The 16,249-nt window shown below is 32.7% G+C and overlaps 2 protein-coding genes and 1 long non-coding RNA gene across 4 annotated transcripts; 2 read left to right on the top strand and 1 right to left on the bottom strand.

Moving 5' to 3' along the window:
• Positions 1-2,288: 2,288 nt before the first annotated feature.
• On the top strand, positions 2,289-6,325 carry LOC149384120 (putative flavin-containing monooxygenase 1). Its single transcript, XM_089627609.1, has 5 exons — positions 2,289-2,690; positions 4,378-4,615; positions 4,722-4,891; positions 4,971-5,317; positions 5,976-6,325. The coding sequence occupies exons 1-5, from the start codon at positions 2,289-2,291 to the stop codon at positions 6,316-6,318; spliced, it is 1,500 nt and encodes a 499-aa protein (XP_089483735.1). The 3' UTR covers positions 6,319-6,325.
• A 554-nt stretch (positions 6,326-6,879) lies between these two features.
• On the bottom strand, positions 6,880-16,190 carry LOC149384118 (shikimate O-hydroxycinnamoyltransferase-like). 2 transcript variants are annotated; one of them, XM_089628307.1, is made up of 4 exons: positions 16,086-16,190; positions 15,904-15,953; positions 9,972-10,434; positions 6,880-7,872 (listed from the first exon to the last, which is right to left on the bottom strand). In XM_089628307.1, exons 3-4 carry the CDS (start codon positions 10,374-10,376, stop codon positions 6,958-6,960), a joined length of 1,320 nt encoding a protein of 439 aa, XP_089484433.1. In that variant the 5' UTR covers positions 10,377-10,434; positions 15,904-15,953; positions 16,086-16,190; the 3' UTR covers positions 6,880-6,957. The 2 variants fall into 2 exon arrangements, with proteins under 2 accessions (XP_089484433.1, XP_089484434.1); XM_089628308.1 differs by lacking the exon at positions 15,904-15,953 and having other exon boundaries at positions 16,086-16,168.
• Positions 14,642-15,627, top strand: LOC149384119 (uncharacterized). Its single transcript, XR_016301652.1, has 3 exons — positions 14,642-14,898; positions 15,001-15,067; positions 15,255-15,627. It is a non-coding gene; the product is annotated as an uncharacterized LOC149384119 (long non-coding RNA).
• Positions 16,191-16,249: the final 59 nt, after the last annotated feature.

The following is a 16,249-nucleotide window of genomic DNA, read 5'->3' as shown; positions in this document are numbered from 1 at the left end:
TATTAAAATCTTAAAATTTATAAATATCTTTATCACATTAAAAGTGGTCCTTATTACCATCTTTAATTACACTATCTTTATAGTTTACACAAAATTTCTAAATAATTACAATTTTATTCTTGTTTCAATTTTTATCATTCTCAGTTCGAATTTATCAAAAAAAAAAAAAAAACTTTGTTTATAAATATCTTTTGAACAACAAAAGTCATTCATATTACCATTTTTAACTCAACTATCTTCATTATTTATTAAAAAAAATCCCTAAATTAATACCTATAATTTTATTTCTCTCCCAATTTTTATCACTCTTAGTTGCGCGAATATATCCAATTATTTAAATCTTTGATATCTGTAAATATATTTAATACAACAAAAGTGACCGAGATTAGCATTTATAATTCCACTCTCTTAATTGATCACTCAAAACTTAGGGGTATAAAAAAAATTGACCGATAACCGAACCGATCCGGAATCGAACTTCGGTGCCACGTCATCAAACCAAAAATTTGGTTCGGTTAACCTATCCGATTTATGAAACTGGATCGGTTATCGGTTTTGAATATCCAAAAATTTGGTTATCGGTTATTTAACCATTTTTTTTTATAAAACGGATAACCAGTTTTGAAACCGGATAACCAGACTAGTTATGAAATCGGATAACCGATTTCAATAGGATAAACAATTTTGAAACTTATTTAATCGTTTTTATTTTTATTTCTAAATTAGTACAAAATTGTAGGAAAACAAATTGGTTTGAATCGGATAACCAGTTATGAAACCAATAACTGATTTTTGGATAACCAGTTTCAAAACTGGATAACTGCTTTTGAAATTCGAATTTCAAACAGGATGAAATTTGTTGTAACTAGCCAAGTTTGTCATTCTTATTGGGGGAATAGCCCAAGTTTCATTTTATTAAGTAAATAGCTCATATATTCGGCTCAGACCATAATGCCCTCACTTCATTCGCGAATAGGTTAATTTAATTAACGTACTGGAGTGCGTTAGGTCAATTAATTAACTTATTGATTGAATATTAGCTTAGGTTTTGATTTTTTTGTGAGTAAAATTAATTTACTAAATGATTGAATTAGGAATTAGGTTAATCAATTGAATACTTTGAATATCAATTGACTTAAGTTCTTATTTTTATAATTTTTTTGTGAATTTTAAATCATTCACGAATCAGTTAATTAATTAATCGAACTCACTCCAGTACGTTAATTAAATTAACCTATTCATGAATTTACATTGAATCAACAAAATCAGAGATTTTTATTTCTCTTCTTCTTTTTTTTCGTCGAGGCCTCCGTCGAACCGGTTCGACTCGAGGCAGAGAGGCAGCAGTCTCGGGAGACGAGTGAGCTCGGTCACCGAAATCTCGCCGGTGAAACGGTTATGCGAGAAATCCAGTCTTTGGACTCGCCGGAGCTTCGAGATCTCGGAGCAGGAGGGCGTGGCGGCGGCGGATGCGGTGGAGGATTCGCCGTTGGAAAGGTTTGGGGCGGCGGTGAGAGGGAAGGAGTTAGGGTTAAGGGAGGTTGTGGATGATAGGGGTAGTTTAGGTAGTCTATTAAAGTTGGGCTATTTACTTAATAAAATAAAACATAGGCTAGTCTCTTAATATTGTTGAGCCAATTTGGCTATTCTTCAAAATAGCTCTATAGTTTTCATAATTTGGTTAACCAAAAATTCGGATAACCGAATTTCGATTTTGGACCAATTCGGTCCAATTATTGGTCCAAAAATTTGAAAATCGAAAATTTGGTTTCGGTTCGTAAAATGGGCAAAAATCGAACCGAACCGAACCAGTTTCAGCCCTACTCAAAACTCCTAAATATCTATAATTTTATGAAATTTCAATTTTTTTTACATAAGTGTTTTAAAAATAATAAAGTATACTTCTAATCATTGCATTTATTATGTAGCTAGTATGCAACATTTTTCATAATTTGAGAACTCGTGTTAAATTGTGATACTTTTATTGAGTTGGATAATTCTATCGTATATTTTGTATTCTTAATTTTATAAATTATTTTGTGTTCCAGTGGATTAAGTTCATATATATATACTACAATCCAAATATAAAGCGTTGAAACTTGTTGTCACATAATTTACATCCCAACTAACTTTGACATCAGCTACGGCAGATACGACAATGTGGCGTCCCACTCCCAGCAAAATCTTTGAAGTCCACTCTCATGTCAATAAATACTAGAAGAATTACTACAAAAGAAGAAAGCAAGCAATTGTGTGTTATCATTTTCTCACCAAAAAAAGATCGAAATATGGAAAGCAATAAGAAAGTGGCGATCGTAGGCACAGGAGTGAGTGGATTATTGGCATGCAAACATTGCATGGGAAAAGGCCTAAACCCGGTCGTGTTCGAAGCCGAGAGCCACGTCGGTGGGGTTTGGACCAAAACCCTAGAGTCAACCAAACTTCAAACCCCTAAAGAATACTACCGATTCTCCGATTTCCCGTGGCCGGATTCAGTTAAAGAGACGTTCCCTGATCACAACCAGGTCGTTGACTACCTTAGCTCCTACGCTTCACACTTTGACCTCCTCTCTCGCATCAATTTCCACTCCAAAGTCATCACCGTTGACTACTCCGATTCTGACTCTCCTAATCATTCCACCGGAAAATGGAATATTACGGTTCAGCACGCCGATTCACCATCCTTCAAGGTACCTCATCAATTCTACATAATTTTCAGCATAGATTTTATCTAACAAGTTACCTGGCCAACATATTTAATTTATCATGATGCTCTGTAACGACAAAAAACATTTAATGTAGTTGCTTTGGTACTACTCATGTCCCTCCAACCGATTATTGCTCGACGCTGAGCATTAATCCTGCCAAATGAAATTAAAAATGAGATGATCTAATATTCCCAGAGAAATAAAAAAGAAAATGAAATTTGCAATGTCATAATAATGTGTTTTCTAGTGAAAAATAATAATCTTAAATCTTATCTAGAAATATGTGGTACAGAATAAGTTAAGGACGAGATCCCATACGTATTAGCTTAATTAATTTAGTAAGTTATTCAGGTAAAACAATAAATAAAAACGGATTAAAATACAAAACAAAACAATTCGACGCTAATAAATAAAGAACCAAAACAAATAAAAATCTATGTAGTTGTATTGATTAACAAAATAAATTAAATATATATCATGCATATTATTATACTGTCATTTTTCTTATGGTAAAAACGACATTATTTCAATTGCAAAAAACGACGTCGCAGTACAAAAGGATAATTCAGTCAAACGGGCCAAAAAATATTGTCGACTAAAATCGGGGACCAAGCGACAAGCAAATTAACGACAAGCGAATTTGTAACACTCGACAAGCGAATTTGAGACAAGCGACAAGCGGATTTGCGACAAGCAAATTAACGACAAGCGAATTCGTAACAAGCGACAAGCGAATTTGGGACAAGCGACAAACGAATTTGGGACAAACGACAAGCGACAAGCGAATTTGTAACACGCGACAAGCGAATTTGGGACAAGCGACAAGCGAATTTTCAACAAGCGACAAGCGAATTTGTAACACGCGACAAGCGAATTTGAGACAAGCGACGAGCGACAAGCGAATTTGAGACAAGCGACGAGCGGATTTGCGACAAGCGACAAGCGGCATGTTTTCCCTATAAATAGCTCACTCACACAAATCAAAATTACATTCACTCTCAACTGAGAATCCTCTGAACTCAGAATCCTCTCAACTCTCATTTTTCTCTCAACCCCGAAATTCTCCCAACCCATAAACGAAGATCAAGGACCCAATTGTTCTTCGAGAAAAAGAAATACAATGAGTGAAACATGACTACCCAACATAGAGAATAAAGGAAAGACGATAACAACAAAAAAGGCAACCAGAAGACATCTATCAATCTCAGAAGCTCTCAAGCGGATAAAGAGTTTTCACCACCCTCTCAAGAATTCAAGAAACACGACCCCGACAACACGGGATCAAGACACGTTGCAAGCTCGCACCCCGACACGTGTCTCATAAGTGTTATCCGAGAAATCGCATTAACATATATATATATAATTCATGTAAACTAATACCAACATGTCAGGAGAGCAACAATGTTGGTTCATGTTTACGCCTTTGAAATCTCCCTTTTTTAGCCTCACTCGGATATGGATAAATAAAGAAAGCAAGAGAATTCATTGATAAGGAGAAGTAAAAAGAAGAAAAAAAACACAAAGCGATGAAAACGACCAAAGTAAGGATTTTAGACTGAGAAATAGTGGAAAATATATATTTATATATATATATATATATATATATATATATATATATATATATATATATATTAGTGAGTGGTTATTACTTTTATTTTATGTTTTGTAGGTATACGAAGTGGACTTCGTGATATTGTGTATCGGAAACTTCAGTGGTTTGGCAAACATGCCGGCATTTCTACATAACAAAGGACCTGAGGTGTTCGATGGTACGGTCATTCATGCGATGGACTTCGCAGCCATGGATGACGTGGCTGCAGCTCAACTTCTCACCGGAAAGCGTGTTATCGTCATCGGATCTCAAAAAACTGCCTTGGATTTGGCTACAGAAGCAGCTAATCGAAACGGTACTATTCCATTTTTGTGCTTGTTTCCTTACATTAATCAAATCAATTACATGTATTGTAATAATTATATATATATATATATATATATATATATATATATGTATAGGAGCGGAGAAACCGTGTATGCTCGTATTCAAAACGGCGCATTGGATGATACCGGAAAATATGATGGCGTTAATGTTCAAAGGATTAAATAGGTTTTCAGAAATGATGATCCACAGTCCACGTGAAAGCTTGTTACAATCACTCTTCATCACTCTCTTTCTTTCCCCTTTGGTACGTACACGTAATGTATCATGCATGCATGCATAATAAACAAAATGTACGAATTTGATATGATATGATCATCGATCAGATGTGGCTGTTTTCAAAAATGGTGGAGGCGTTTCTAAGGACGGTTTACCCGTTGAAGAAGTTCGATATGTTGCCGAGCTACAGCTTTGTCGAGCACATGTTCACGTGTAGCACGTCGGTCACGCCTCCGAGTTTCTTTGAGCGGATACGGGAAGGAAGCATCGTCCCGATTAAATATTCCCGCGAATTCGGATTTCGTGAAAGCGGGTTGATCGTAGACGATAAGGTTTTTTTGGCAGACGTCGTCGTATTTGCCACCGGATACAAACCTGACCAGAAGCTTCAAAACATGTTCTCTTCCTTGGATTTTAAGAAATACATGACTGCCTCATCAGCTCCATTTTACAGGTCTCAATATCATACTATCGATGTCTTTTAATTAAGGAAAAGTTATAGAATATGACCATGTGAAACTAATTGACTACTAAAATAGTTAAAGTTTCAAGTTTTCAAGAAAATAGTTAGAATTATGTTGTCAAAAGTTTTTTTTTGACACTATCATTATTTTATTTTTCTTTACGATATATATAAGCAATTCATGATCCCTTTCAACAAATTTAATCACATGATCAAATTTTTATTTTTAATTATTTTACTTTGATGTAAAAAAAAATTAAAAAAATCTCACGGAATAGGCCACTCGAAACGTTGAATTTGTAATATATTCAACGTTTTAAGCAGGTTTAAAATCTAGTCACATTTGATGATGTGACATCATTAATCAGACAACATTTACATGGTTTTCCATAGTATTTATATACGTGAATTTCGGTAAATTTTCATAAGTGGCTAATTTAACAAAATAAACGAAACGTTGACTTGTTCCTTAAAAAAAATCAAGTTTGAAATCGACTACATAGCTACGGTATAATATTTGTACATTTTGATTATTTCACTAGTTTTAGATAAAACTCTTACTATTTTACAAAATTTATTAATTTCGATTGGTTATTTAACTATAGCACACTCAATAATCAATACAAATGGTAATAAAATTAATATGCAGGGAGTGCATTCATCCAAGGGTTCCAAACTTAGCCATACTGGGATACACGGATAGTACGGCGAATATTTACACGACGGAGATGAAAAGCCGGTGGTTGGCACATTTTCTAGCGGGGGAGTTCGAGTTGCCAAGCGTCGGGGAAATGGAATACGATGTGACGATGTGGGAAAAGTGCAAGAAAAGATACACGGGTGACAAGTACAAGAGATATTGCGTATCGCCTTTGCTTCAAATTTACGCAAACGATCTACTCTGCAGAGACATGGGTTACGATTCTCGTCGGAAATCTTGGCTTTTTCCCGAATATTTTGCACCCTATGGCCCCAGAGATTACAATTTTTAAGTTTTCAAATGAGTTCTATGTTCGAATTGTGTTGAGAGAAAACTTATTCCCTCTATAGATGTAGACTTGTCGTTTTGGGTGACTAATGTCGTTATTTGTCACAAGTCCTTCCAAGGCTCTATTAGAGACTACTCGACATCCTTCCTTCTTTTTTTTTTCTTTTGTGAATATATCATCTTGAATATGTTATATCATCTTGAAAAGTGATATTTGTTTTTGGAATTTATATATGCGAGGATAATAAGGACATTTGACGGACTTAATTATATATTATGTCCTCCGGAGACATTTATTTGTAATGCTGAGTATACGTTCGTTTATGAGTGTGTATGTATATCCATGTATTGAAAAATGGCTCAAAACAAATTATTCAAGTAGGGATTTACAAAACACCTCTTTAAGTTAATTTAAAACAACGGTGGTCCAAAAGTATAAATTTTCATTTTGTTGGTCCATTTATATAATGCATACGATATAGTCAACCTCGCCTGTGTGCATTATATGCGAATACATATATAATTTATTAATCTTGCATAGAAACATGCATTTTATTACAATATCTTGACCAAAACATCTCTTGGATTTTTATTTCCCAATAACTTACGCAATCTTTTAAAATGAACTCGATCGAGTTTTTGTTTAACACATCTTCTCATAAATCAACTTCTCAAACCTTGCCATATCTTGAGCCTTCAAAGACATAGCCAAAAAAATGTTCTTGCCCTCACTATCCGGCAAGAGATACGCCTTACCCTCTGTCGTGATCTCCCCGGGCCCCACGTAAAATGGCCGGCCAATCCCGAAATCCGTGTCGTACAATGGCATTCGGACCCAACTGTTGATCCCGAGATTGGGGCTCCGATAGACAACCGACCCACGCCCAGCCCGCTCCGAGAGGCTAGGCTTTAGCCCCTCGAGAAAGTCAACCGCGGACCTCAAGTACTCCTCGTCCTTCATCTTCGCCAACGCCTCTCGGATCTTATTCGCGGAGTAATCCAAGGATTTCGATGCGATATCTCCGGCGAACGCGACCGGTGAGGTGGCGAATATGACGTTGCCAAAGAAGTTTCTAGGGCAAGGCGGGTCAACGAGCCTCGACCGTCCACTTGTCGCGATGTAGAGCTTTGTCTCGATGTCGTAGTTGGCCGGGGTTGAGCTACCACGTGCCATGCACGTGCACTTCCAAATGTGGGCGAGTAGGATCTCATGCGTGCTGTGCACGTGATTGGAATGAAATGATGATTTTAGGGCAAAGACTTGGTGCTCTTTTAGTACGAAGGTCTTGATGACTATATCATCGTTGTGGCTGCTTGATTTGGACGTTTTGTCGTTGATTATGGTGGGTTGGTATTCGAGGGAGTGGTCGAATCTCGGCCGAGGCGGGTCTCGAGCTCGGAGGAATGACCGGTCAATCAACGGCGGAGATATAGTTTTGTTGAGATCGCGAGCCAATTCGGACCATTCATTTATGAAGTTGATGGCCGATGTGCCATCGCATAAACGGTGTTCCATGCTAAGGCCAAGAGACACTGCCCCACATTTGAACCTTGTAATCTACAATATATGTACACAAAAGATTAGGAAAAATTAATTAAATTGGTTTCATGACATATATAAGAAATTAAGCTGGTTTGAAAAAAAAAAAAAAAAAATTATTGGGTTGATGACATGGTCATCCGTATTACTTTTTTAAACAATTAGTGACATATATTTTAGTTTTATCTGTCCCATTTCTGATTTGACTTAATTTAATTAGTTTTATGACTTTTTTCTCACGTAAGCATACTAAGTAAATTTTTATGGGCTCGCAGCTCAGAAACTTGTCCGATATTTAGTTTACTTTGGTTTTTAAATTATAGTTTGGTATCTAGCCTACTATTTAATTTTTATTTTGGGCACTTTTAGTCTGTCTTAATTTTTTTTTTCATCCTAATATCTTCAATGGAAACTGCACATTTCAAACACTTAGTCACTAATTATGTCAGTATATATATTTAATTAATACTGAAAAATACAAATAAATAAATTCTTTATACAACTTTGTCTTATAATATGTAATTTCTAAGATAATTAGTGATTATACAAGATACACGTGATAAATATTATAAGCTTCAAACGTAATTTTATTTTTATCAATAATATCAGCGGAATTTTCAAAGACTGAGCATAAAAAAAATAAAATAAAAAAGATAAAAATGAGGCCTGACAAGTTCAAGTCAAGTACAACCAGTGCCAACATGAGTTAAGAAAAAGCCTTATAAGTGATTTACTTTCAATATGATTGAACATAAATATGACAAGGATCTACTCGTGTTAGGATTTCAAGATCAGAAATTTATTGGGAGCTTGTAGTAAAATATTAAAAGAAAAATGTATTAGTGAAGTGAACGGTCCTGATTTGCCTATATAACTACAAAAAGAAAAAACAAATTAATCAAGCTGTCAGAGGATGTTTGGCAAAAATATGAAAAATATTTTTAATACTCGGAATACAAATTTTGGAAAAAAAAATTTACAGTCTTTAGTTGGGTTTGACTTATTTTTGGAAAAATTAAATTAAATAAATTAAAGTACTGTATTTAAAAAAAAAAACTAATTAAAGTACTGTATACAACTTAGCAAATATATATATATATATATATATATATATATATATATATATATATATATGATGAACTCTTGTCTTTGTAATAAGTCGGTCATTTATTTAAGATACTTTTTTCCCGAGACCTGGACGACCTCAGTTTCAATAAGTCGCTCCTTAATTTATAAATACGACAACAGTTACCCTTACGTTAATTAATTATTTCATTAAATAGTGATCATCGAAATTTTAATGCGACTAATAAGTGTTAACATTTGAGTATTTTTTTGTTGTTTGTAACTTTTCTACCCCATAAAGTTTATAGAGTTTTGCACTTGAATTCTATGCATTGATAATTATATGTTTGAAATTGTATCGTTGATTAGAAAAAAAAAATAACTAATCCGCTGACACCTCATGAACCACTCTTTAGCTAAAATAACTTTTCTGAACCAAACAAGCGGTTTGAAAAAAATAATAATAACAAAACAAGCTTGGCGATTTCTGAGGATTTAAATAATTAGGGGCCAATGTTTCTCAGGGGCAAGCGTTGAAAATAAATTAATATACCATATTTCCTAATTAATAATATCTAAGGCGCCGCAATGGATATATATGGTCGATTTTTGTGATGCACACGCGTAATCTTTGTAATAAGATAACATATGAAATAATTGGCATACCTCATCAGAATATTGCCGTGGAAATGAAATCTTATTCTTAATAATTTGGACGACTAGTGATCCAAAAATAATTAATAAAATCAGAGAAACAATATTTCAGGGAGTGTGTTATAATGATCCGACGCTACAATCATAAATATATAAAACAATATATATATATATATATATATATATATATATATATATATATATATAACTTTCAGACTGGTGTATATGTAACGACGAATAACAATGTAACGTAGTTTAGCTTTAAAAAATTAGGGCTTGTAAGTAATGGGCTTCTAGTTATTTATTTATTTATTTATTCAACTTGTCTATATATAATCCATAACATACATTTATTAAATTACGGTCGCAATTATTAGCAAAAAGAGAATGATTATTACCTGAACAGACAACAAAGGAAACGAAGATATACCACCGGACTTGTCGACCGCCGGAGCGAGTTCCCGGAGCTGAGCGGTCGGAGAAAAGTCGCCGAGATCTCCGGCGCCGAAATCTGCCTCGGCCACCGTGAACGCCGCGCCGTATCCGCAGCAATCGATCTCGAGTCGGCCGTCTCCGCCGAACCTGAACCGCCCGGCCACCGGGTAGTACGGCACCAGGATTCTCGCTAGGGCTTCCCTTGCCACGTCAGCGAATTTGTCCACGTCATCGGTTCGGTAGAAATAGATGACGGGGACCGGAGAAGCCGAGGCCATGAGGTCGAGGTTCGATAGCCACACGGTGTGCCGCGGGGTTTCCGATGCTGGTTTCACCATTCTAGAACTCTCTTTCGTAACCCTAACCATCCTTTTTTTATTTTCCACTTTTATATACTTCGATCTCCTTAAATTTTTGGTGTCTAATCTGTTACAAATATGAGAAGAAGATTAAGAAAAAAAAAAAAAAAACCGATTTCGTTAGTGTACATAGAGTAATAACAATTTTTTAAACGTTAGATTTCTACTACATGGTATATATAGCCTTAAGAACGTAGATGTTTCTCATCCTCAATTTAAATTAATAATAAGCTTCATGTATATATTAATTATGTATATGTTTATTGCATGTACAGAAATTTGACGTCTTACAAGGGTAAGGAGCCTTTTGAAATTAAATAATTTTCATCGATCGATTAAAATATATAGGCTTATACAGTATATAACATATATATAGAAAGTCATATTAAAAAAAATGAAAATCGGAAACTTAATAATACTACTGCCTGATAATGAGATTATATTTTTCCAAAAAGAGGGTAAACATAAGAGAAGTTATATGTAAAAGGAAAAGTAATTGGGGACTGTAGGTCTTGTCTCTTAGCTGACCTTTTTGGGGATAAAATAAAACGATGATTTTGTGTGTTTGTTGCAAGCTTGGTTTGTTGTAAGATAATGTAAGTTTTTTTTCACCCACAAAGTGTTGGCTCTAAGGGAATTCACATACGTATTTATAGGGGATATATAACTAAACACTTCAATTTTGACAGAGTAACACAATATTATTATTCTTTTGTTGTACGCTATATCATAAAGAAAAATTCCTCTTATTTTGACTTCACGACACAAATAAACTCTTAATTGTTCTTTTAATTATTTAGGAACCCTTAAATATTCAATGTTTTTCAAAATATATATTTAACCATATTGTTTTCTACTATAATTAACCAAAAGTAACATTATATATATATATATATATATATATATATATGTATGTTTAACAACTTCTAATCTAAATATATTCAAGGATAAAGCTTATAATGCTAATTTTTTAAATTTAATATATGAATATTTTTAAGATTTTCATAATTTATAATATTCAATACAATATTTTACATAAAATTCAACAAGATTTTAAATTAGAAGTTGTTAATTATATTTATATATATGATGTTAATTTTAGCTATTTAAATAATATTTTTGTATAAATATAATTAAACATTACTCAAGGTATATATATATATATATAGTAAATAAAGTGAATATATTGATCATACAAAGAAAACTTGATGGCCTTTTGTCTTATTACGTAAGAAATTGAAAGTTTTTTTTTATCATATAATGTAAACCAAAAAGCATTATTGCGTTACTTATCAAAATTGAGGATTCTCAGTGATATTTATTTTTCCTGCTCTTATCTGAATGAGATATGGTCGCGTAAGTTGCGTATGGAAATTGTCAAGTTTATACAATCGAGAGGAGATGGTGACATATGATTTTATTTTAGTACGATTAATAAAAGGTCGACGGTGATTAAGATTTCAGCGTTGAACTGTTCTTTTAATTTGATAATTTTGAGTAGGACAGGGTACATTGATTGATTTATTGCCCCTTGACCATATCAGTTTTGATCATCTCACGGTGAATAATTATATAATACATCTATCAAAAAGCGTATATATGTGACGCCAGAAGTGTAAGACAACGATAGACATATATATATATATATAATACATATATGATAAATGTTTTTTTTAACTGAACATATATGATAATGTGTATATATATAAATATATTGACGACAAATATGGCTGGGGCCGAGTCTGACAGCAGAAAAATGGTCATTTGACCTGATACATTTCAAGAAATTAATTTGTTTATGATTCCGGTGCTCGATGATGTATTCTAATTGCTGCTTCACGTACGTGTACTCTATGTTACACCGACGATTTTCAAATATCGTAACCCTTCGTTTTGAATTATATAAAAAAAAATCCAGACTTGTTATTTAAAAGTAGAATTGGCTGAACTTTTCTTAGAAATTTTATCGGTGCAAATATTTAAAAATATTTTTTTGCAATCGATGACTGATTTTTTAAGAGCTCCTAAGACAATATTGATAGAAGTTAAAGAGGCTTAAATTACATTACAAAAAACTCAATGGAAAATCCAAACTATTTTATTAAGAAAATGAAAAAGAATATCACAAAGCTAATTACAATTATAATAATGGGCGTTTGTAAATTAGTCATTTACCAAAATTAACGTATAAACCTACTATTGAAAATCATGTAAAATACTATCTGATCAATGAGGTCGCGTAACTAAATGTGGCTAGATTTTAAATATGCTTGAAACATTAGTTAAATTGCAAATCCATGGTTTCAAGTGGCTTAGTCCATGAGATTTTTTTATAATTATTGTTAATGCGATTTTTCGATTAACACTAAAGCACACGTGGTGTGGGCGGACTTGGTAACGTGTCTTGTCTCGGAAGGCCCAAAGTCAATTTTCTAGACCTTGAGAAGCTCAAGGAAAATTGGGGTAAGAATCCAGATATTCGAGAGTTCCGGATGGTTTTCGTATCGTGACAAAGGGGGAAGAATCAACTCCTTTTGAAGCTGAGAAAGAGAGAGCACTTTGGGACCTAAACCCGAATTACATCCCTCGATCTACGATTCTAACTTTACTATTGTGATTATTAAGTAAATAACAATAAATACAAAAGAAAAATAAAAGGATATTCATCAAGGGTATTTTTGTATAAACACATATAAGAAAGTAATACTTTTGGATTAAATTTTACTTATTGGATTTTGGTCATAAAGTATTGAGATTGTCATAGTTTAGGAATACTCCCTTATTTATACGGACATTTATTGCATATTGTATACATTTTCATAAGGAAAAAAAAGCCCCTTAGTTTCCCTATGAAAGACACGTCATTTTTAACTCCATTCATTCTAGGCACATACATAAACTTCGGTCCAGTTATCTAATTACGATCTTGTATTTTGGTTTTTTTTTTTTTTTAAATCGAAATTACGATCTTGTATTATTAACCAAGTTAAAGTACGATAATTACAATTTTGCACTAACCACGACTAAGGATCAAGTGAAGAGAGGTTATGTTGAAAAACTTGTCTTATCTTGTTCCGGACCGAAAAAATGATGAGTCACTTTAAGTTGTTAGCTTCGACCCGAGAGAAACAAAATGATTTGCAGCTATATAAAAGATGTTTATCAACTTATAAACCGCAACAAAAATTGGAGGAGAGAGAGTAACACTTAAAACATATATGAAATCATTGTCACTGCATGAGGAGGTTATTGGTAATTATGAATTGGCGTTACGTTTAACTTATCTACCTAGTGAGGAAAAAGATATACAACATCTGACCATAAGTTAAACCCAGAAACAGTCCCTTTATAAACTGATCCGAATCAAGGTTTAAAATACCGACGATATACCAGAAAAATTAGAGGTTCGAGACTATAACAGCCTTCATACTGGTATAAAAAGATTAACTAGTAATGGGCCCAAATGAGCCCAAAATATTACAATTATTAAAAAAAAATTAAATTAAAACTCATAGGCTCATAAAAGCCCATAGTTGTTACTAGGATACATAGAACAACTTTGGTTTATATAGAGGGGATCTTTCGATCTTTTAGTTTTACAATCCTTGTGGAACTCTAAATTTTAGATGTAGATATAGATATAAGTACACATTAATGACTTCGCGTTATAGTTTCTATACGCGTTATATGTACATATGTAAGAAAGAACAAGAAGTTAACATATATATATTACAAGCGGGATATATGCGCGTTGCAGCGGAGCGAAGATACTTGTTACTTTTTTTGTATGATAATAAGTTAATCATATAATTTATTAATTTCTTATCATTAAAAATAATAAATAGCTTTGTTAAAATATGTAGATTAAAGACTTGCAATAATAAATATTTAGTCGAAATAATTACAATAATATATATATAAATCATATAATATTATTTATATATGAGACCAAACATTAAGACTATACTGAGAAGTTGGTAATAAAGATATACGTCATTTTTTAAATTATGTACAATATAAAAGAAAACACCTAATTGGATAAGATAATAATTTGTAAAAATGCAATTTTGTATGCTTAAGAAAATCAAAGTTTTTTCATTTGAAATAATAATAATAATACAATTTTTCCCTTAAATTAATTTTCTAATTAAAAAGAAACGTGTTATATCGTAGATAGATATTTAATATAAACTTATAAATTTCACAATTTTTAATATAAAGTATATACTAAGAGCAATGATTACATATTTAATATAAATTTTACAATATTCTTAATTACAACTAACTTTGTATAGTAGATATATTCAAATGAATGACAGATGTATAACAAAAGAAGCTACTAAGGGTTAATTACAAAGTGAAGGGTTTAGAAGTGACTTTCAACGGAATTGTTTTAAGACCCCATCATGACTTTTCCTGGCTCACAAAAAAGGGGGAAAAAAGAAAAAGAAAAAAAATCACGAAGACAATTTTGGAGAGAGACAGGGTGAGCCAGAGAAGAAAAATGAGGTGGTTGAAGCTCGCATGCGTGGTAGATTGAATTCTTCATCGTCTCGATCTTTCTCTTCGTTCTTATTTCCCTTTTGAATTTCTTTGGAGGGTTTGAATAGATTGGAGGTTTATGTTTTCTCAGGGTATCGACAGTGATTCAAGGCGGAAGGAAGTATTTTAAGTTCCTGGTTTCTCGATATCGTATCAAGGTAAAATAAAATAATTGATTTATTTGTTTTGGTCCGATTTAGGATATATGGGACTTTTGGATACTTTGTTTCGTGATTCATTTATATGAAATGTTCTTAGAAGGGAACTCATTTTTTTTAAGTAGCTTCGTGATTCCGAATGAATTTCTTCAATCTAATCTTGTCTTTTTTTCGATATTTTTTTCAGGTTATAATTTTGACTTCGTACGAGTTTTTATCGAAAAAAAAGAACAAATCCAAAGTGGCTGAAAAATAAACAAGAAATTTGCAACTTACTAGGACATTCCAAACATCACGTTTGAAATATAGCCACGTTTGAAAATTTATTAAAAAATAGTCCAACAGATGAGGTGTCACTTAAATAAACCATTTAAAATTTTCAATTTTGTCCTTCCTTTTCTTTTTTTTTACTACAATGATTCGTCATTCTCTCTCTCTCATACAATTTTTTTTTCTTATCAAAACTTCAAAAATCCATATGTTCCTCATATGAACTCGAAATTGGGTAATTTCAAATCCTACGGATTCGTGGCGAGGAGAACTTCAGAAATAGACCCTTTGTGTTGGATGAAAAATCATGTCTACTACTATAGGATTCCGCCGGAGTTCACAATTGGTATATTAATTTTCATTAATTGTCGAATTTTTTAAATTATTTACATTTTTTTTTAATTATAACATGTTTAATATAAGGATATATAATTCAAATATAATTGTCATTTACTATTTTTTTAAACGTTTGCAAACGTTAGTTACATCCCAATTTTATAGTTTAGTTTTGGCTACAAATCTACAACGCCCAATAAACAAAGGTAATTAATAATAAAGACACTTACCTTGATGTATAGATGATGACTAAGTTGAATTTCACTGGTTTTTGTACGTTCTGACACAATTCGTTGAACAAAAAAACAGGTATGAAGCAAAAAATGGGAACACGAGTGGACGTTCGAAAAAAAAAAAAAAAAAAAAAAAAAAAAAAAAAAAAAAAAAAAAAACTAGGATTTAATAAACTTACTCAGATAAGAGGGTGACTGACTAAGTTTTGAATATGTGTGTTGAAAGGAAGGAAGTTGATGAAAAGTGAAGATTGAAGATTTTATGATGAACTCTAGATTTGTTGAACAATCTCATATTTATAGTTGTTGAATAGTTATTAGGGAATTTTAACCACTCATTTTC

The sequence above is a fragment of the Urtica dioica genome, chromosome 10 (assembly GCF_054948205.1).
Source record: "Urtica dioica subsp. dioica isolate 48M chromosome 10, U.dioica_male_clone48M_v1_H2, whole genome shotgun sequence".
NCBI classification, from domain to species: domain Eukaryota; kingdom Viridiplantae; phylum Streptophyta; class Magnoliopsida; order Rosales; family Urticaceae; genus Urtica; species Urtica dioica.
The sequence above is the reverse complement of the archived record's forward strand: the minus strand, read 5'-3'. Positions and strand labels throughout refer to the sequence as shown.